Genomic DNA, 23,156 nt, shown 5'->3' on the forward strand with positions numbered 1-23,156 from the left:
ACCTCAACTTGCTAGAAGGGGTCCTCCTCCTCCCTGATTGAACTAACCTCATTATCTCTAGCCTGCTTCTCGCTTGCACATATATTTACCTGCCCCTGGAAATTTCCACTACATGCAGCCGACGAAGTGGGTATTCACCCACGAAAACTCATGCTCCAATACGTCTGTTAGTCTATAAGGTGCCACAGGACTCTGCTGCTCTTAACTTCCGTGCACTGATGAAAGTAAGGGGTTGCCCAGATGTAACTAACAGCAGAATCTGGGGATGTTATAAATGGTGCAGACTACAGAGTCTTTGTTTTAAAGAAAAACATGAATGCAAACCAGTGCTTGAGATTTGACTTAACTAGTAGTCTTTTCCTTTGGGCCCTCAGTTCAAGTCCCGTTCCGGCAATTGGTCTTACACCCAGGGCTTATACTTCTAGCTCCATTAAAATGACCTGGAGGGGTTTGAGCCTTTACTAAGAAACAATTTTGCAAGTATCTGAGGATATGGCTAAGCTGATTTTTTTTTTTTTAATCATTTCATAACCTTTTCCATACCATGACTGCAAAGTACAATGAAAAAGTTTCAGGCCACAGGCCCCTCCCAGCTAGGCATAAAGCAAGATCATAATTCCCCTGAAACCTGAATGTGCCCCCCTGATGATTGCTAGTCCCAGGTTCAGAACTCATGCTTTATTTCATAAAATCTTTCATAAAAGGCCATGCTGAATACATCATGATAGCTAACTGAAGGTTGACTGTTGTCAAAGTCAGGAGCCTTAATGTCCTGTTAGGAGGAGGAGAAAAATCAGAACACATCTACAGATTGATATATTTTTGGTCATGTAATTTTTTTTATTTCTCTTAAACATGTTACTTACAGTGGTTGGCATCTCATACAGCTAATGAAAATGATAGCAACACGATTATTGCTACTGAGACCGCAAATAAATTCACTTTTTATAAGCATGTAAACTTATTTATAAAATAACACTTCCAAAGATGACAAAGCTGTTGTTGAAACACAGGGTAGACGGTTAGCTAAATAAATAAAAGCAAAATGAAAAATAAAATAAATGAACAGCCTAAATACATGTTTTAATCTTACTGGATTACTTTGGACTAGATGGTTTTTGCTAAAGTGTGATTTTTAAGTTTATAAAATATTGTTTCAAGCTTTTATAAAACAGACATTTCTGTGGCTAAATATATATTTACTCATCTCTGGTGCCTTAGTAAAATAAAATGCATACTGTGACTGTTTATAGAAAAATAAAACTGCATATTTTTGAAGCTATATATTTTCACCACCACAGGAATGGTGAACTGAATTCTGTATCTCATATCTCTTTCTGATATAAAATTATATATAGTTTTAACTTCCTTAGGTTATACTGGTTACGCTGTTGTATATACCAACAGGGATGTGTCAAGATTGTTAGGTAAGGCACCATTACCCCACTACTGCAGTAGGGTCAGAAATGCTACTATTTGGGTTTTAACAGGATGCTCTTTATACTTTGTTCTGTGGAATGCCTAAGTCCATGATTCTGATGAAGTCTCATCTGCTGGGCCCCTGGCTTCCTAGTAAGGCAGTGACCCCTCAGCCCAAATCTGGGAACATGTCAATATATAGTGTGGAACAGCCTGATTACTGTTAAAAATGACAAATGTTTCAGGCTTGTGAACATCATCTACTACACTGTCATATACATTCATGCCATCTTCATCAACTGCTGGTGGCACAATATAAGACTGTTTGCCCTCAGTGTATAAGCCTGTTACCACCTCAGCCTCAAACACACAAATTAGATGGTCCATTTCACACTTTTCCTTGGTAGCCTCCATTAGGTTTCTGGGGTTCCTGATAAAGTAGATGCCAGCTCCATATTTTTGTTCTGGAAATAAAAACACCAAAAATGAAAATGGTAGACTCCAAAGAATGAGTTTTATTAGGATTTTCAGGGCTGTAGTCATGTCACTCTCAAGATATTTGAAACATGGTGGGTGAGGCAACATATTTCATTGGACCAACTTCTGTTCCTGAAAGAGACAAGCTTTCTAGCCACACTTAGCTCTCCTTCAGCTTCTCTCTTTCACCAACAGAAGTTGGTCCAATAAAAGATACTACCTCACCCCCTTTGTCTCTCTCTTACTAGAGTGACATTTTTTTCTCATGGCTCTAGCCCTAAATATTAGAGATGCCTCTTGATTCTGGATTGCATTTCCTATTACCTTTCACAATGCTCCTTCTATGTTGGTAACAAAAAAAAAATGAAGAAAGAAACATCTGCTGATACTTTTCTCTGTTCTAAATGCTGATGTCCATATTCTGCCCTCAGATACCTGCATACAAGCCCACTGCCTTCAGGGAAAAAAGGATTACTAAACTGTTCCATAACTGTTGTTATTCTACTTGTGATGCACTTGTCCATTTCATTCTTGGAGTGTGCATGTCCTGTGCACTATTGTCAGAAACTTTTTCCCTCCGTAGTACCTGTTACAGCAGCTTGAACTCCATCTGCTGCTACGTATCCTTGTGACCACTCATAAAGAGCTGAGCCACCCCAACCCCTCTCTGTTAACTTCGTGCCAGAAACTCCAGTGCAGAGTGTAGGAAGGTGAGTCATGGAATTGACATGAGCAACACTTCTCTAATAACAACAGTTATGGAACAGGTTAAAAATGTTTTTTTCTTCTTCAAGTGATTGCACATGTGCATTCCACCTGGGGTATGTCTACGCGGCAATAGAACATCTGGTGCTGGCACGTCAGCTGCCTCTGGCTTGCAGGGTTCAGGCTGTGGAACTATAAAATTGCAGTGTAGACGTACGGGCTTGGCTTTGGGCCAGGTTCTGGGACCCTCAAAATATGCTGGAATGAAGCGTGTATCAGCAAGACTCCAGATTGTCTGGAGCAGATAGAGAATCATTTCCACTTCACCAAGTTAACAGAGCTAGTAGATGGCTTCCTACTATTTAATAGCACATCCTGAACCTCTTTTGAACAAGACTCCTCCCAACAATCTATCCATGAAATTTCTAAGCTGTTAAATGAAGTGCCTGCAAGTCTGGGTGGAGGAGGTGACCATGGGCTCGAGAAATCACATTTGAGTCCAACAGAAGCAATATCAGAGCTTTTACCAAAAGGGAGAGGAGTGTGGAGAACCAGTGCTCCTGAGGCCAACCTGGGATTACAAATATGATTTGAGCATGTTCCTGTCTGATTTTTAACAGAACTCTGTGAAGAAGTGGGATTGGTGGGAAAGCATACTGGAGTTTGCCTGGTCAGGAAAGTGTCCATTAGGGAACTCTGACTGTGACCTTGAAGGAAGCAAAAGTGCCGGCACTTCCTGTTGGTTCTTGTTGCAAAAAGATCTACCTAGGGAGTCCTCTGCAGCTGGAAAACGCACCTGGCTGCATTCAGAGATAGAGACCCTCTGAGGTGATGCAAACAATCTGCTTTGGTTGCATGCAAACTCATTCTGCACCCTTGGAAGGTAAGAGGCTGTGAGGTTGATCAAATTGGCAATACAAAAGTCCCAGAGGAGAACTGCCTTGTGGCAGAGCTGGAATGAGCAGGCCCCTCCCTGCCTGTCGAGGCAGGACATTGCCATTGTGCTGTCTGTTAGAATACGTGCAGGCTTTTTACCTGTGATATGGAATAAGAAACCCTGACATGATAGTCAGACAGCTCTCAACTCCCTGACATTTGTGTGTAGAGACAAGTCCTTTGTGGACCATAATCCCTGCATCTGAAGGAAACCTAGATGAGCCCCCCAACCCAGAGCAGACATATCTGTCACTAACATCAGCAAAGGCTGAGGCAGAACAAAGGAACATCTACACATACGTTTACAGGATTTGTCCTCCAGTCCAGAGAAGCTAAAACCTGAAAGAGTAAGCTAACCACAAGCCTTATAAGGTAACAGATCAGAGATACCATAGAGGCCAGCCAAGTCTGTAGTTCCCTGAGGTGCAATCTGGCATGTCAGACTGCATATGTGCAAGAGGCTGCATACCCCAGAACCCTCATGCAATTCCATGCTGTCACAGTTGGGTGAGCCTTGACATCTAAAACAACTGATTAAGTTGTCTGCAATCTTGACCATAGAAGGAAAGCTCTAGCCTGTGTCGAATCCAGGAGTGCCCCAATGAATTTGAACCTCTGAAAAGGGGAGAGGCTAGATGTCTCCATGTTGACTGACAGTCTCGGAGCTTTGAAAGTTGACTGGATAAGAGAGATGCTGGACAGTACTTGAACTCTGGATTGGCCTCTCACCAGTCAATCATCCAAGTAGAGATACACTTGCACACCCAATGTCCTCAGAAACACAGCTACCAGTGCCTTGCATTTTGTAAAAACTCTGGAAACTGTGCACAGGACAAATAGTATCACTTAACTGGAAGTGAGAATGGTTTACCAGGTACCTTAAATACTTCCTGGGGCCCTGGATAGATCGCCATATGGAAGTACGCCTCCTTTAAATCAAAGGCAGCATACCAGTCTCTGGGTGCCGGGGGGGGATAATGGAAGCAAGCAAGACCATAGAAAACTTTTATCTTTTTCTGTTGAGTTTATGCAGGCCTAAAATTGGTCTAGACCTCCCTTTGCTTTCAGGATAAGGAAATGGAAGGAACAAAACCTCTCTATGACACTGAGGAACTTTTTCTATGGCTCCCACCCAAAGCAGAGATTGCAACTCCTAGAAAAGGAGCTTCTCATGAGCGTAGTCCCTGAAGGAGGATATAGGGAAGGGTTGGAAGGAGGGGTAGAAATAAACTGAAGGGTGTATCCCACTTCCACAGAGTGTAAGACCCATTGGTCTGAAATGACTGAGGACCAAGCACCCAGAAAGTGGGATAGATGGTTTGCAAACACGGGGAAAGGAGAGACTGGAATTTTGGAGACTGGTATGGTGTCCATCAACCCATCAAAACATTTGTTTAATGCCCCCAGGGTGCCTAGATGAACTAGCCGCCATTGAAGTAGAAAAAGGTGGTTTGCATCTATAACCCCTATTATTTTTCTTGTCGATGTGCAAGAACAGCATATAAGCAGGTCTGATGTAGACAAAAATGCTTTCTTTTCAAGGCAGGTTTACGTATGCCCTGCAACTTTAGAGTTGCCTTGGAATCTTTTAAACCATTAAGTTTGTCATCTGTCTACCCTGAAAATAGAGATGACCCTTCAAATGGCAGGACCTGAACTATCTGCTGGACTTCCTGGGAAGCCTCAAAGACTGCAGCAATGAGCACATGCAGCCAAGTCCAAACCGGCTTGGAGTGATGTTCTAGCCACCAGCTTTCCTTCGTCTACCAGTGAAACTTGTTTTGCATCCTCTGGTAACTTGTCCTTAAACTTCAATATTGAGGCCCAGATACTGAAGTCATAACACCCTAACAAAGCCTGTTGGACAGTGATTCTAAATTGTAGCTCAGCCATAGAATACATTTTCCTACCAAAATGAGTCAAGTTTTTTGGTTTAGGGGTGCAGTTCTCAATCTGTGGGTCAGGCCGTCAAATGGGATCACCAGAGCTGGCTTAGACTTTCTGGGGCCCAGGGCTGAAGCCCAAGCATCAACTCCCAAGGCCAAAGCCTGAGGGCTTCAGCTCTGGGTGGGGGACTCAGGTTATAGCCCCCCTGCCTGAAGCTGAAGCCCTTGGACTTCAGCTTTGGCCCACCTGGAGCGGTGGGGCTCGGGCTCCTTTCCCCAGGGCAGTGGGGTTTGGGCGGGCTCAGGCTTCTGTCCCTCCCTCCTGGGGTTCTGTAGTAATTTTTGTTGTCAGTAGGGGGTTGCGGTGCAATGATAGCAATTGGATATGAGAGATTCACTCAGGCACTTTAAACAACTGAAGTGTGGGTCACTCACAGGCATCTTTAGTTGGGAACTGGTCCTGCTTTGAGCAGGGGGCTGGACTAGATGACCTCCTGAGGTCCCTTCCAACCCTGATATTCTATGATTCTGTGATCTGCTTGGAACAAGAAAAATAAGGCTTGATCCCCCTTGACCGAGGCACTCCTTGGTGCCGAAAAAAGAACTCGAAGCAGGGGAACTGAAAAATAACATTTAAACAAAAAACTTAATCACTAACACTATCTACCCAAAAAAAAGGCATACTGAGAGAACTTGCTAAGACAAGACCAAGAGATCCAGCAACCATCATAGGCGGTAAGAAAGAACTGAGGGGGATTAGGGACATCTTTGCTCTTTAGACCTGCTTGAAAGGGTGCACAGAGGCAGAGGACGCTTCAGCCACTCCATGGAGGACTGCTGACGGGAAAAGTTTCCAACAAACATGTGCTGGGCACGCACATACCAAGAGTGGAATGGACATGTACAGTCACTTGAAGAAGAAATTGTGGATGTTGGTATCCAAGTGAAGAATTTCTCCCATAATATTTAACTATGATTCCAGTGTGTAGTGTGACAAGCAACAGTTAGTTATAGTAGACAGAGACAAACTTGAGAATGTTCTGTATCTAAACACATTCTTTCCCAATCTTATTTTGTTTTGAGATAAAATTAGGCTTAAATGTTGTCTTATTTTGTCATTTATTATTTTGAGCACCCAAAAGCATGTTAGGTATTCCCAGAAATGTGGAAAGGCATGGCTCCTGCTTTCTGAAGATCTTAAAATCTAAGACCTGATTCTGCAATTGATAGCGCATAGGAAGATGACTGCATACTATCACTTGAAGGACTGGGGCCTAAATTCTTATTCTTTTCATCTGTAAACATTTCTAGAACAGAAGCTATGTGGATTGTTATGTGAGCTACAATAATAAACACCTTTAGGAAGAAAGTAAAAGAAACACCACCAAAGTCCTGCACTGTGCTTTGTGACAAATCCACCTTCTACATCACTTGACTGAAAGGCACAGTCTGTCTATTTAGACTGTAAACTCCTTAGTCCAGAGACTATATCCTCTTCTACAGCACATTTTGTAAAGCTTCAGGCTTATTGCAGAGGCTTCTTAAATGATATTCCAAGAACACTGGATGGATCCTTGAAGCTATGTAAAATTGCTTAATATCAGATTTGTTCACTTTTCAAGTAAAAACATGCTGGATCTGATTCTCCACTATGTTAAGCAGTCTTCTACCACTGTAACACCATCAACTTCAGTAGATTTACACTGGTGTAAAACCCAAATAATGGAATAGAGACTCAGATATGGCTTTTTTTTTTTCCTAACTGTCAGTGCCACACTCAAGCTGGGATCTGAAAGTAAAGCTGGGTTCTTTCTAACTCATACATCATCATCAGTAATAAAGATTCTGCAGTTAGATCTGTGATAACAATTCTGTTGATGATGCACAAACCAGAATGGAAACCAGCTCCTTCTCCCAGTGCTGCCTGGGCTCTGCTGTACGAACAAGAGTAAAAAGTGTAAAGTAAAATCTTATTGTTCTGAAGGTAAGCAGATATAACTGAACACATATAAAAAATAGATCTCTTGTGTAAGTGCCATTTTTCTGACCTAAGCTGAACTTTAATAAACAACTACTGTTTGTTTTGCTTAAAGAAGCAAAATATTCCTATCACCAAGTGCACACTCCAAGTGAAAACGCTAAACATTCAAATATCCAGCCCAGTGGTTCTCAAACAATTTACCATTGTGGACCGCACATGCAGCTCTCTCTGTGTTATGTGGTCCACATCCATACAACATACATACTACCTGTATGGCCTTGAGGATATCACATGGGCCGCAGCTGTGTACTGATTGGGCTGCAAGCGGCCTGCAGGTTGAGAACTGCTGGTCCAGTCCATATGTTCTGTATGAAGCAATACTAGCAAACTGACACCTGGGTAGAATGGCTACATTATTGTCTGGAGCAGAATTATATAAACACTATTAATGGCATGTTTCTGCAATTTTTCAACAGCATTGTAAAAAAGAAAAGCAGTAAACTACCTGGTGGAGGGGAATATGTTCTCTGAAATCCAGCTCTGCATACCAAGCTACAGAACTGAGCAGGAACACGCTGGTACAATCTATGGCATATCTGCTTTCCAATAGCTTTTCCTTCTACACATTTTTTAATCTGTTGGAAGGCAGCTGATAAAACAGGATTATGTATTTTTTCTATCTGTAATATAAACAACAATACTGTAGTATAAACAGATAGTTCTAGATCCATACCATTGAAAGCACACGCTGTCACTCGTTTAATTTATGGTCTTCAATCTAACAAGCATTTTTTTTTTCCATTTTGAGCTAATCAGTGGTACAGTGTGCATATATCTAAAGTGTGCAATTGCTCAGGAGAAAAAGTACCATGACCCCAGTGCTTCTCATTAAAGTCAACAGGAGCACCATTGTGCCCTGTTCCAGTGATTTCTACTGGGCTAGTTGTGTGATACAGATGTAAGTAACAACCATAAACGTTAATGAGAGTTGCGTATGTGGTTAGGACCTGACCCAGCCAGGGGCTGAGAGATTCATGTGAGGGTCCTGACTTCAGTGAGAGTTAAAGTTACTCAATTTCTCACAAGATAAAGTCCACACTGAGAAAAGTCTTTGGACTAAATTGTGCCTTTCAGGCACAAGTTCTGCATCACAGAGGATGTAGGAGGCATTGTGCCTCAGTTAGGCACCAAACTTTGGGGGAGAATGGCTACTGCAACACCTTTGAAAAGGGTGTATAGGAACATATGAGATACCATATTGGATGGATCAGTGGTCCATCCAAACCAGGATCCTGACTATGACAGTGGTCCATCCAAACCAGGATCCAAACCACATCAGATGCCTCCGGGTAAGATGTAAGAACCCCAGTTATGGAATAACCTGTCCATAGAAGAAGTTTCTTTCTGACCTACTCAGTTAGAGATTAGCATATGCCCTGAAGCATGCGGGTTTATGTCCCTTCGTTTCTGTTTTTTTGTTTAAGTAATCTTCTCTACTGGAACTGTGAATGATTTCATATCCATAGAACTGTACAACCCTGTTTTGAACTCCGCTGAGCTCTTGTGGCAATTAATTCCACAGGCCAACTGTACAATGTGTAAAATAGCATTTCCTTTTATCAGATTTGTATTAGCTGCCTTTCAATTTAATCAAATATCCATTGTTCTTGTATTATGAGATGGTAAACAGAAGTGTCCGATTTACCTTCTGTACACCATTCATTATTCTGTATACCTTTATCATGTGTCCTCTGTATCATCTCCCCTCTAAATGAAATAGTCCCTGTTGCTTCAATCTTTGTTCCAATAAGACATAGAGATGTCAATGCACTTGACTAAGGTCATACAGTGAGCCAGTGATAGAACTAGAAACAGAATCTAAAAGTCTTGGCTTCTAGTTACCTGCTATTTCCATTAGATAATGCTCCCTCCTCCCCACAGAGGATACACCTACTATAGAGACTTATATTTCTCTATATATATGCTGTACATCTTCACGTTCCCTTCATGCATTAAAGTAGAGCCTGGAATCTACTACTGACTACATCAGGAGCGGAATCAGCTCCTTGATCCCTGAGAATTTGCTATAACTGAGGACTTGAGGTTGCAAAATATAAAATAAACATACAGTACCTTCTGAAATAGTAAATGAGGATTTAACTGCATCTTTCTGAGTGATCAGCTGTAACGTTTTTTAAACAGTCATCTTAATTGAGCAATAAATCTAGATTTCATTCACAATTTCACTAAAGTTCATTCAAGTATTATAAGGAGCCAACTGATTTTGATCTAATTCTTTTTTTAAAATGTATCCTTCTTAATTCCATCCAGGTTCTTGTAAATGTCTGATGCCTTAAGATTCATTTTACCAAGGACACTCTCTTTACCTTGAGAACACGAAGCCCAGCTTTTTCAAATTGTTTTTCTCGGTCCTTGAATTCCTGGCAGTATGATTCTACTGGAGAGATCTGGTAACGCATTTTGGTACCCGTTGTCTTCTCTCGGAGTCTTTCTGAAGGATAATCAGTTTCCAGATGGCCTGGATACAAGTAGCAGGATATTTAATAATAATTTAAGACTTTCAGTTCGTTAAACTCACCCTCAATGCAACAAAGTCAGTGGAGGAGGAAGTTAATAGTTTATTTTGGTTGCTTAGGTAAGAAGAGTGTTACATATTCTCTGACACAAGCTGTTTATGTCATCTGCATGAAGGCTCCTCCTTTACAGAGACCTTTGATAAGGGCAGTGATGACTTAGGAGTTCTGTTGAGTGAGGTTGGGATACTCTGTATTCTTTTGTGCTATAAGGGTCAACTGGTTATTGCCAGTAAGTCATGAGTTTACTGCTAAATTAGTTTTAATTTAAAGATTTCTGTTTTAAAAAAAATCAAGGACACTTAGGGCTTGATCCAGAGCTCATTGATGTCAGTGAAAAAGCTTCTACTGAGTCCAATTAACTTTGGCTATGGACACTACAGCACCTTTTTACACTCTTGCACATTTAAATAAGATAACTATCTGTCCAGATCTAGAAATTCTTTAACTGATTCAACTTTGCTAAGGATGTTACAGCTTACATTTAAATTTGCAGAATATATTATGCTTGTTAAATCAAAGTCTACTAAAGGAACCAATGAAAAGTCAGAAACAGAAGAGACACAGGATGTATCATCTCCATTATAGATCTCTGCATTTGTGTATCTATCTTTTATACAGGGGAACCCATCTTAAATGACCAGGAAAAATGGTTGTCTAATAAGGCTGGCTTTTAACTAGAGGCCAAATAAAACTGACCTGGAAAAACGGGATATTTCAAAGACAGGAAGTCGCCCATTGAGGTGGTATTTGGTATAGGTTTCAAATTCATTCTTCCTGTAATTCCACTGAAATCAATTAATTGACTTAACTGACTTCAGTAGTTTCTACACTGAAGTCAAAGGGCCTGATTCACTCCCACCAGAGCAACTCTATCTCTAGGAAGCTGCTAGCACTAGGGCCATGGCTACACTGGCACTTTACAGCGCTGCAACTTTCTCGCTCAGGGGTGTGAAGAAAACACCCCCCTGAGCGCTGCAAGTTACAGCGCTGTAAAGCGTCAGTGTAAACAGCTAAACTCCATGAAGATGTGGAGTACGTGCAGCGCTGGGAGAGCTCTCTCCCAGTGTTGGCACAGCGACTACACTCACACTTCAAAGCACTGCCACGGCAGCGCTCCCGCGGCAGCACTTTGAAGTTTGGAGTGTAGCCATACCCTAGGTCTGCTGCCAGGAGGGGAGTGGCAGCAAGCAACATACAAAGTATGCAGGACCAATTTAACAAGGGTATGCACTGATTCAATACGTCTCCCAGGGAGCCTCAGCTGGCTAGGCATTTAGGCTGCCTTTCCTAGTGGAACTCCCAGGGTGAGGACTGGCAGCAGTCATGTCCACCTCCAACAGCAACAGCCCAGTGGGATAAAGTGCAACCCACGGAATCCTGCCCAGTAAATCAACTGAAGTCAACAAACTAACACATGGTCTTTCAAGGCTTTGCATAGTGCCTATTACCATAGTATCTCAGCACACAGACTAATCTGACCCTACTGTATATTCATCATACATACAAACTGAAATACAAGCTCATCTAAATATTGGTAACACACATACATATTCTCTGCTTGATATTTGTTTTTATTCACTTAACCATACTGACCCTCTGACAACAGCAGTTCCTCTTGTTTGGCTCTATTATTCTCTTGCACGTCACACAGTAAATTTTCGATCATGAACACCGCATCAATTACAGCACCAAGAGGACCTTGAATCTCTAATCTTGCCTTTCCACCAACCACTTCTTCTGATATTGATACACCGAAACGCTGCAGACGAGACAGTTCTGCATGATCCTTTTTGCTAAGGTTAAAAATGTGATTGTTTTCTATAACGATAAGGTGACTTTCCTGGATTTGCATTATGTTTTTGATCCATATTTTTGCTGCTTCCAGTGTTTCACAGCGGTTTCCAATAAGTTCAATGGCTGGTCCAGTTTTTTTATTCTCTGTTTCAGCTTGTCTGTCAGAGCGTGACCCTGAAAGAAATACTGTTTATACAAGTGCAATTGGTAGACTGAAAAGTACTGCAGCCTAAGACTTTGCAGCACAAGGAAAGCTTACTGCCCCTATGGTACATTCAGAATGGAGATACTACAATAGACACAAAGGGGTAGATTTTTAAAGATATAAATGACAGTTGGGCATGTAACTCCCATTAAATTTCAATTTTGCCTTTGAAAATATCCCTGTAAGGGCCTAATTCCACTCCTATTAAAGTCAATGGCAAATCGCTCATTGATTTAAGGGGGACCGGATTTGGCCCTATTAATAATTAATAAACACAGTTTCATCCCCGGTGTATAACATCATTACATTTTGAAGTCAAATTAAATGGTAGTTCCTTTTCTGTGAGCCATTTAGAAACTTGTTCTTAATTTTCATGTTCTTCTATATTCCTCTAACGTGTCGTTTAAGCAGAAGCAGCTATTTCAGGAGAAACTGGAGATGATGAAATTAAATATTTACAGACTGAAAACATAAATCTTGCTTTTAAGTCTCTAGTTAGGACTGTTTTTGTGTTAAGAGACTACATTGTAGTTCTACAGGGAAGTGAAGGAAAGGATACCGTCCTACTCACAAAGGAGCCCTTTTAAATCCCTTCTGGAATCTGGCTCTGAATAAATGAAGTACCTTTTGCATTTTAACTACATCTGTGTTCTCTCTGGATTTTTTTTTTTAGTAGGATGTAAATCAGTGCTAAAATCAATGTATTTTACTCATATTCACTTTGCATTGGCTAGCTAGAATAAGTTTCAAATGACAACACTCTCAGCTTATAATAAAAAGTCCATTGATGGAAATGGTAATAGGCTGGAGTGCTGCCTGCAATCATTTGAACATAAGAGGCACAACACAAGTACAACTCGCCTGCCTACAAGGAGGGAAGGAACGCCAACCCATGATGCCATCCTCATGTCTCTTGAACTGAAATTTTACCCTTTGGCACCAGGACTCAATCACATGAAGTACTTTGTGCCATCATCTCTCACTGATTACAGTTGGTACTGACGGTGCTCAACATCTCACATGACCAGGCCAAAAGCTGAACAAAACTGTACTGGAAACTCTAAAGTGGTAGCTAAAGACATGGCACTGCCTATTGCAGGTACAGGTTTTACTGTTAATTAAACATATACAATAAACTCTGGAACTTTATAGTAACTAAAATGCACTCAGCCTTCCTGTGAAGCATCAAGCTACCCAAACACTGCCAGAGGCAGCAAGGACCTGAGTCTGATATGACAAATCCTATGTTCTACAGGATGGTGCTAATCATGTTCTGTATCAGGGCTGGTCTACACTACGGGGGAAAATCGATCTTAGATACGCAACTTCAGCTACGTGAATAACATAGCTGAAGTCGAAGTATCTAAGATCGAATTACTCACCGTCCTCACGGCACGGGATCGATGTCCGCGGCTCCCCCTGTCGATTCCGCAACTCCATTCGGGTTGGTGGAGTTCCGGAATCAATATAAGCACGTTCGGGGATCGATATATCGCATCTAGATGAGACGTGATATATCGATCCCCGAGCAATCGATTGCTACCCGCCGATACAGCGGGTAGTGAAGAGGTAGCCTCAGTTTGCATGAGCTGGAATGAAGGTGCCAAAGCAGAGTAGCTAGAACTTTCTGTGTCAACAATTAACCATACCCATTGGCTCCTGAAATGGAAGGAATTGGGATGAAGATGATTGATTAGAGAGAATAATTGATAACTATCAAAGCTCAGCTTCCTCTGGTTTGTATTCACATTTAAGAAATCCTGCTTTTGAACTAGCAAACCCAAAGATCAGTACTCAGCCCTAACCCCTGATAACATCAATGTCAATGACATGGATTCTTCAAGGGGCAAAAGACTGCAAAGCATCTGAAGAACTGAATAGTTATCGCAACAGTTACATTTTTGTTTACATGAATGAGAATCCGATAAGTCAAAAAGAGTCTAATTAAATATCATAATACTAAAACTAATTTTGCAAAACACAATTTTAGAAGAGGTAACACATGTTCCCCAATATACCAAAACCAGTATTGTCGTCTTCACCTCTTTATCACCCAGTCTGACAAACAATGAAACAAGAGTCAAAAATTAAACACAGAGCTCATGTGATGTTTTTCCCCCAGATAACAGATAAGTATTAGGAGAGTATAATTTTCAGAACCTTACTCATCTTTTGTGCTCCTTACTTACCCAAATCACCACTTCTGTTGCATTCCGCATATTCTCCCAGTTTGCTTTTCGCTGAATCCAACTTGGTTCGGAAAGCCTTGACAAAGAAAGATTTAGAATCAGTTTACAACCAGCTATGTGTCAAACCAGTAACAAATGAACAGAGGCTGTCTCTCCAGATTTCTGTTAGGAAAACAATTTTAGTCAGTCTCCTTTCACACAGGGCCTGATGCTAGTCTCCTGTGCCAAACCTGGTTCCAGGGCTTTGTACAGGGACATGGATGGCATGCATGGGTGGCATTCTCCTCAGTTTCATCTGGAGGTAATATGTGGGGAACCCATGCGGCCAGGCTGTTACAGTTTATGGGCCAGAGCAGAAGCAATTTCTTCTACTTACAGTTTTATGCTGATGAATCCATGCTGTGCATTGTGATGCACTGACTATCCCCATATCTAAGTCACAAAGCTCCTCTCCATAGTCTCATGTGGGAAGCCACTGAGAAGTATGGCTCTGAGAAGTGGGTTTGTGCTTCCTGCAGACTGACATCCCTGGCAGTGAAAATACACTATTCATTTTGGGTTTTAGCCTTCAAGGCCTGTGGCAAAGACAGGACAGCCTTCGGCACTTCAGTGAAATAACTGGCCATGTGAGCATGTGGTCCAAGGCAACACAGAGACAAATGATAACCAAATGTAATTTGTCAGAGTTCTGACATATAGAAAAAAATGATAAAAATCATCTACAAATACCATGAAAAGTACATTGCAAATTAATACTACATTAGAAAATAAGATTTTAAATGAATTATACTGACAAAAAAAATGAAGAAATTATACTGTAGATCTAAAGCAAAGATGAGCAAAAGTCATTGTAATTACTTCTAAAACTGAGGGACCACATCAGAGTTTACATGCAAGGTGGTATAAGTTACATGTCAATGAGTGGGTATAATTCGGGTTATCTGACTCTAGGAGTCAAAATTGATGTAATCTACACATCAATGGCATGGAAGAATAACAAGAAGGACCAAGGAGGTAGGATTGGCTACCCCTTTTTCCAGATCTTCAGTATGTAAATTATGTTCGGACTCCCTTACACCCAGTTACTGATACCACATTACACTTCACATCTGAATTTGGTCCTGAGTATGATTCAATTGTCCATGGCAGCCTTTCAGAGCAGAAGCAAGAGCATAATATAACCTTTTTGCCAGCCCATACTCTATTGTACTCTATATTACTTTTGCTACAGTATACAGGCTCACTCCTCACATACTGAAATCATGGGAGTTTTGGGTTCAAAGAGAACAGCATCAATTTATAATTATATTTTTATGTATATAGATACCTAAAACAGTCATGTATAAATCATCTGGGCCAAATTCTCTGCTGGCATAAACTAAGACAGTTCCACTGAAATCACCAGCAGACAATTTGGCCTCAGGTGTCTACAGCCTAGTCTACCATAGAAGGCAAAGTCCTTTGTAACAATACATTGCTACAGGAGATGTTTTGACTGAATTTGCTGAACGCATTTCCCATGGCATAACTTCAGTAGAAATACTTTAGGAAGTCCCCAGTAAGTTGGAAGCAACACCTTCACTGTATACTGTATGCCTCAAGAACTTCAGGAGGCCTACGTGACAGCCATGGCATTGGGGCTACAGATAGGAAGGCAACTAAGTAAGCTCCCCAGGGGACTGGTGGATTTCCAATCAGAGTTTGTCTGAAGTTCCTGCCAACTGAACCAGCAGAGACACCCCATCTGCACATTTTCCCTTCCGCAGAGCCATGCAGCAGGGAGAAAGCGGGCAACTGGGCAAAAGAGGGAAAGCACTCTGCAACGCTAGACTAGAATTCATATTCCCTGAGGATTTGTTTCTTACATAGGCTGATTGCTGTCCCCTGCTAGGATGCCATTTATTGTCTCTTTCAGGGAAAGATGTCAATCAAACTCCCAGTCCAACCTTGCCAAGTTTGATCTTCCTCCGAGTTTATTCACAAGACACACCAGAGGTTTGCTATCTATTGTTAGAAATGTTACATATAGTTTGGTATGTAAAGTACTTGTAGAAATTCAAGGAAACTTTCTTCATGGTTATTGTGGGTTCTTCTACTTACAGTTAATGCTAAATACCTTACCTTGTAGACGAAACTGTTATTTGGATGGATCACAAAATACACATCTAACTTCCTCCCAGGATGTTCCTTTGCAAAGCTTAAAACTTCGTCAATCATAATATCTGCCACTTCATCGTTTACCAAATGTAATACTCCAGATCCAATTACTGGGAAAGAAATTGAAGGAAATGGATACTTCTGAAGCTTAAGCAAACATCCTAACATTGCAGTTTTTAGAACCTGCAGAATAAAAGGAGAGTTTTAGAATTTATTTTACTTTCTGACATGAAAAAGAGGAGTGAAAATCCTCTCTAACAGAACATCACCTTGCGTGAATCACTGCTGTTTTGTGATGACCATACTACATGGAGCACAGACTTGCAGGCCAGATTGTATCCTTTTGTCAATATGAATTTCTCACAAGATGGACGAAGCTTCTGAGACTCAAACAGAAATTCCTGCTGAAGAGATGAGCCTGCTTTTTTCAGAATTGCTCTTGAAATGTTTCCTCTTGACAGATCATTCATGACCACAGAATTAACAATAATTGCAGTCTGGAAGAAAAGAACATAACCTCTCACTATATTTCACTTCAGGTAAATGCATATTCTACCCGCACTGCAGTCTGATCCCCACTTCAAATGTACCTGTGCAGCTGATGGAGCTTTTTCTTACAAAAACTCCATCCATCCAGAAACTTCACCTTTTAAGGGGTATCTACACTACATACTTCTTTCAATGTTGTGTAGAATACATAACAGCGCTGCCCTCATCACACATTAAATAACAGTGTAGCCAGTGAGGTAAGGCTTAGGCACGTAAAGACAGAGTTGAAGAGTGTGCTTATGTATACAGGTACATCCCCCACACTCATTCTACTCACCCACTCTGTGCCTCACCATCTACACTGCTTATTTTTAGCATTGTAGTGTCACTGCCTCCCTGCCGCTGGAGCCTTTTCCCAGTGCAAGGAAAGACTCCAGCCGTCAGGCAAGGGAGATGGGGAAGGAAGCAGCAGAGAAAGGTCCACTAGCTCCCCACTGTTGGAGCCCTTCCCATCTGCATGGAAATGGGGGCCATTCCTAGAGACTTTCCACTGCAGTGAAAGGCTCCGGCAGCAAGGAACTTCTGAAATTTTCCCCATCTCCCTCTGCCAGAGCCTTTCACTGACATGAGTCACCTACACACTGCAGAAAGCGGAGGATGCAGCAGGCTTTTCACTGTGGCATGTAGCTACATGTAGCCTACACAACACTGCCAGTGGTGTGTATTGTAAATGTAGCCTTAAAGTAGTAAGCACTGCTGGCCATGCAAATAGTCCTCACAATCTTGTATACTCAGGAGGAATTGCAAAATTATGGCTGCCTTCTGTGCAGGAGCACTATGAGAGGATGGAAATCCCTAAGCTTTCTCCTTCTGCCCATCACATACTCCTTAGGGCTGCTGTAATTTGGAACTAAATTTGTGAAATGCAAAAATTTTTGCTTATGGGATTTTGACCACAGGAATAATGAGTCTAACCTTAGCTTGATTGTTTAAGAGTAACTAAAAATATAAGGCTTTGGGCTACACCCATTCAATTGCTCAGAAGAAATATAACTTTCTATAGTCAGCTGATAGAATTTCTCCGCCATCAACCAAAGGTCTCAATTTGTGTCCTTTATTTCCACATCTATAAAAACAAACTTCTTAAGGAGTCCAGATATTTCTTTAACAAACAAGGTATGGAAAATTCTGTGCAATACGGTCTGTTTCAAACAAATGCTATCAGGTGATGCAGCTTCTGATCTAATCACCCTTTCTGGTTTGCTCATAACTAGGATTGCCATGTTTTTTACCATGCTATAATAAATTAAATAGGTCTGTTTAAATCAAATATTGGTTAAAGATGATATGTACACTGGTTTTAGAAAATATCTTCAGCTGTTGTAGTATATACTAAATGCACCAATAGTGAGACTGAGGGCTGGTCTACACTAATGCTATAAGTCAATCTAAATTACACTAGTTCAGTTACCCAAGTTATGTAACTGAAATCAACTTAACTTATGTCAACTTACAGTGGTATCTACACCCTGCTATGTCAATGGGAGACGCTCTCCCATCGACTTAGCATGCCTTCACCACACACGCCTAATCAACACTGCTGCATCAATCGCAGCAATGCCGATTTAGCAAGTAGTGTAGACATCTTCAGAGGAGCATTCATCCTATTCCAGGAAAAAAAAAAAGAAGGCAGGACATGATAGGATCTAGGAGAGTAAGCTTCTTGCGACTACATTAAAAAATGTTATTAAAATATTACATTAAAAAAAGTAAATGTTAATGTAGAGTCAGGACAGCCAATAACTTTATTCTATCTGGTGGTGTCTTCTATCCTCTCATACCAGGGCTCATTTCACAAAGAAAACTTTTCAAATTCAATAGCTATATTATAAGAAGACACCTGGGTATATATTGTATTGGTCCACTGATTCTAATGTTGGGTGGCTAAAGACAAGAGGGCAAGATGCATATTTACTTGAACAATACAACATGCCCTCTAATCTCTTAGGATCCAATCCTGCAAGGTGCTGAGATGCAACTCCACACTCAGTACTTCACAAGATCAGGGTCCCCAAGGTCCACTGTGAAGACTTACATGCTGATCTTCAATTTGTCCTCTTATGATATGTAGGTGAAGACCATTAATTGTGATGGAATCTGGAAGCTGGTTTGCTGAAGCTGGCACAGTCTCCTGAAGTGAGTTGATGTCACTCCTCCCCAGAAACTTTTCACAGGCCCTTTTCATTGCCGCAACTGTGGGCTCATCAACGTTCACCAAGTGGATTTCTTTGACCCAGCCAAATAATGGAGCTAGCTCAACAAAATTCTTTATAGTCTGTACAATCACTAGAGCACATAAATCTAGTGGGAAGCCAAAAATTCCTGAGCTCACTGCAGGGATAGCCACAGACTTTATATTATTCTCTGGTGCATTAACATAGTGCAGGACATTTATAATGGCTACCTCAAGTGTTCGACAACATCTCTCACTTTCATATGCAGACCATCTTGGACCTACTGTGTGGATAATTTTCTTACACGAAAGCCTGCCTCCACCTGTTACTGCTATCTGACCAGTGGTGAGTGTTCCATGGCGCTCAATATAACGTTTACTCTCTTGTTTAATTTCTGGCCCACCAGCTTTCGCCAGGGCAAGAGCAAGGCCTCCAATATGGTCCAGATATTCATTGGCTGCATTCACCAAAGCATCAGCATTATGTCTTGTCATATCATCCATCCAAACAGATATCTCAATTCCTTCCTTCAGAGTTTTCCTGTATACTTCAAGAGGACATGTTATACTCTTAAGAAGAGCTATACAACCAAACTTCTTCTCAATGAGGTCACGTAGACAGCTCTCTTGTCTTGTAAGGATTTCATAAACATCTTTACTGATGGGAATTATTAAGCTTTCCTCCTCTGTATCCATTCTGGACACTAGAAAATAAAACAATTAAGAGAAATGCAGTGATCCAATGTCAAACATTTTTAATGCTCAGCATATTTTAAAGCTTTCAATCATTATTTTTTAAATTGACTTGGGATGATAAGGGAAAATTACTTACTGATCATTTCTTTTGTCATAGTCTTCACTTCTCCCATTCTACCTCAAGGACACAGTAAGGACATACAGTTTTTGGCTCTCTTTACCAATAAAGCAAGGAAGCAAAGGCCTTATATAAGCCCCAGTCTGGCCCTATTCTTGCTCATTCATTTGTCAGCTGCCATAACTTTAACTCTCCTCCTACCCTAGCCAGGCGAATTCTGTGTTTCCTAAATCAATGTGCAGCCTGTAAGCACTCTGTCCTATGGACCAGGTTATATTTACACCCTCACCTTTGTTCTAATCAAGTGCCTTTCCCCAACTTCCCAGAAGGAACTCTTCTTCCTTCATCTATTCATGTGGACTTCCCTGTCTGGGTGGTCCCATCACCCCATCCTTCTTCCAGGCCTTCTCACCTTTCTTCCAATCCTTTATGGACCACCACTAATGTCATTTTCAGGAGCGTGGGGAGTCCATTTTGATTTTGAGGAACAGAAGAGGCTCCGCATCAACATTCTGGAGCTGCCAGATATCCACCTCATCCTACAAACCTGTGAACACTTGGTTTTCCAATCCTATGTTCTCACCCAATAAGCTCACTCTTTAGTTCTGCAGCTCTTCACAGGCCCTCCCTTTGAACCCACAGAAGGCACATTCTGCCTGCAAGTCTGAACTTTAAGCAGCACTGTAGAAAAAGAAAATGGGCTACCATTTGTTTCACATAAATCGCCAAACAGCTGTCAGATCACACTTTTTTTATCATAACCCCTCAGACAGAACAAGCAGTGAAGAGCTGCAAAGGTCTTTATACCATTACCAATCCCAGGAGATATATACTCTTCTGTGCTGGTAGATTTCTATAGAACTACATACAGTAGGTATCTCATTAACTTGTTTGTGTAAATTCTTACAATTTGCATGAGTTTACCACACTTTTCAGCTGAGCTACAGTACCTATTCTCTGCCAAGTCTAAAAATAGCCTGTTCTGCATCTCATTGTTAGTAAGTTACACTGAATTTAAACGGCTGTCATCAAAACATCTTTTCTTTAGCACACCTATACTGTACTTTTAAAGGTGTGACAAAACCACATAAAACTAACGAAACATAAAATTGACATCCTTGTCCAAGTCGTACATTTTGGTTTGCTTTCAACTAAACCATCTGCATGCTTTCAAGCTTACTTGTTTTAGTGGTAGTGAAATTTCAGTTCAAAGAAGAAGGGTATGAATTCATAAATTCTAATCTGCTCCATAATGTGAAAAGAAAGTTTACCTAAATCGTAATCCTCCTCAGGAGTCTCTGGATTGGACGTCTGTGAAATAATACAAAAAGGGGAAAAAATTAACATACATTACACACACATATAGATATACTCTAGTGAGCATGTGCAAACTAAGATTTTTCAAAGGTTTATAATTTAGCCAAATGTGGACAGATTTTCACAAGGATGGCAAAAGCATAAAAGGCCACTTTCCTGCCAAATTTCAATTCCCTGCTGCAAAGCCTGGGAGAGTTACAGCTGCTAACAGGGAGGTTTACAAGGGAGTTCTCCAGGTGCAAGAAGAGCAAATACAGCATCTGTGGGGTAAGTGACTGTCTGTAGTGTGTGTGTCTGTTTGGGAGTTAATTGCTGTGTGCTGAGCTTGTGTTTGTCAGTCTGGTTGGTTGGTTGGTTGTTTGAAGGACCATGTGCTGTGGCTGGCAGTTGGAGGCTGTGAGCTTCAAAGGAAAGTTTGAAAGCTCGAAGCCTCTGGTAATTGGCTGAGCCTTAATCAGTGGGTGGGGCATTCACTCAGGTCAGGGCTTTATAAAGCCACACACAAGCGACCTGGGGCTGCTAACAGGGAGTTTCGCAAGGGAGTTGGGAAGGGAGGGGGGGGTCCCTTGTTGGTCCTACCTGTTCCCCTTGTCAGTCCTACTTGTTCCCCTGTAGTCCCCTTAAAACCTATAATCCAAACCATATTCCAAAACCCCTTTCTTTAAACCACCCTTTCGTTAGTTAGGAGACAATGCAGGCAGAAGCTCAGCAGCAGAGTGGGGGCTATCCAGTTTATTGCACTGAGTGTAGCATGTATGATTAGCTGCCTTGTGGACGGGTGGCGTATGTGTGCGACGTCAAGATTGACAATGCGAGCTTCTGGCCCTCACGACCCATTTCACTGGATTTGCCAACATGAGCAGAGGCGAACTGCGAGGAGCTCACCGACGTAGGCGACATTGGTATAAGTTGCACGGGCTTATCCGGGCACTATGTTCTAGATTGTTCCCACCTTCCCAGACCCAGCTCCTAGTGCTGCTTGAGGAGGAAGAAAAGGGCCATGGGAAGCAAGCCAGATCGAATACGGGAGCAGAGGGAACCTTCCATTTAGTTGGGAACCCTCCTTGCCACGTGTGGCCACTGGGTTGCCTTTGCACTGAGGCACCCATTCTTAGGGGAGGGAACTCCAGTTGCTAGGAAAAGGCAGGTTTAGTAATGGAGATCTTGATCATAGAAAAATAGATTAGCTGGCGATTTGTGATGACCGGGAGAACCGTATGGTGACTTGCCGGCCTGATGCGAAGGTTGTGGATCTCTCAAGGCATCTAGACAGACTATGTGTAGTGCTTGGGGAAGGGCACGGTGGTCGTGATACACGTAGGTACCGAATGACATGGAGAAGGGTAGGAGAAATGTCCTGGAGACCAAATTTAAGCTGCTAGGGAAGATGACTGAAATCTAGGACCGTCTATGGTGGATTCTCAGAAATGCTCCCAGTTCCACGCGCAAGGCCAGGTAGGCAGGCAGAGCTTCAGAGTCTCAATGCATGATGAGACGATGGTGTGTAAGGGAGAGGGGTTTACGTTCATTTAGGAAACTGGGAAGACTTTGGGATGGAGGAGCCTGTATAGGAGAGATGGGCTCCACCTAAACAAAGTGGAACCAGACCGACTGCGGCACTAAACATTAAAAAGGTTGTAGAGCAGTTTTTTAAACTAGAGATTGGGAAAGCTGACTGGCTGCAGAGGCGCATGGTGGATCGGACACAGACTCTCTTAGGGGAGAGTCTGATGGATAAGGGAATCTCCAGGTTTAGTCAGGAACAGAAGACGGAAGAGGATAATGTAAGGGGCCGGATCCAGATGATAACAGTCTCGATAAAAAAGAATCTGGTACATCAGAAAGGGCAGATTAAATAAACAGGGACAAAGTTTTTTAAAGTGCTTGCACACAAATCTAGAAGTCAAAATAATAGAGATGGGTGAACTAGAAGTGCCTTGTGATAAAGGAGGATATT

At 41.7% G+C, this 23,156-nt stretch overlaps 1 protein-coding gene across 5 annotated transcripts in view; it reads right to left on the reverse strand.

Moving 5' to 3' along the window:
- Positions 1 to 817: 817 nt before the first annotated feature.
- The window catches only part of PARP9 (poly(ADP-ribose) polymerase family member 9), a 32,328-nt gene continuing 9,989 nt past the window's right edge, over positions 818 to 23,156 (reverse strand). Inside the window, exons 2-10 of one of the 5 annotated variants that reach the window (XM_032794005.2) lie at positions 21,154 to 21,193; positions 18,931 to 19,772; positions 16,616 to 16,843; positions 16,311 to 16,529; positions 14,190 to 14,265; positions 11,595 to 11,969; positions 9,792 to 9,943; positions 7,910 to 8,084; positions 818 to 1,883 (exon numbers count right to left, since the gene is read on the reverse strand). In XM_032794005.2, coding sequence (XP_032649896.1) covers positions 1,570 to 1,883; positions 7,910 to 8,084; positions 9,792 to 9,943; positions 11,595 to 11,969; positions 14,190 to 14,265; positions 16,311 to 16,529; positions 16,616 to 16,843; positions 18,931 to 19,764 — 2,373 coding nt within the window. In that variant the 5' untranslated portion in view covers positions 19,765 to 19,772; positions 21,154 to 21,193 and the 3' untranslated portion in view covers positions 818 to 1,569. Of the gene's footprint in view, positions 1,884 to 7,909; positions 8,085 to 9,791; positions 9,944 to 11,594; positions 11,982 to 14,189; positions 14,266 to 16,310; positions 16,530 to 16,615; positions 16,844 to 18,930; positions 19,773 to 19,900; positions 20,047 to 21,153; positions 21,194 to 23,156 lie in introns of those variants that run through there. The other 4 variants (XM_032794004.2, XM_075070279.1, XM_075070280.1 and 1 more) reach the window with 4 other exon arrangements.

Source organism: Chelonoidis abingdonii, chromosome 10 (assembly GCF_003597395.2).
Source record: "Chelonoidis abingdonii isolate Lonesome George chromosome 10, CheloAbing_2.0, whole genome shotgun sequence".
Classification (NCBI taxonomy): Eukaryota; Metazoa; Chordata; order Testudines; family Testudinidae; genus Chelonoidis; species Chelonoidis abingdonii.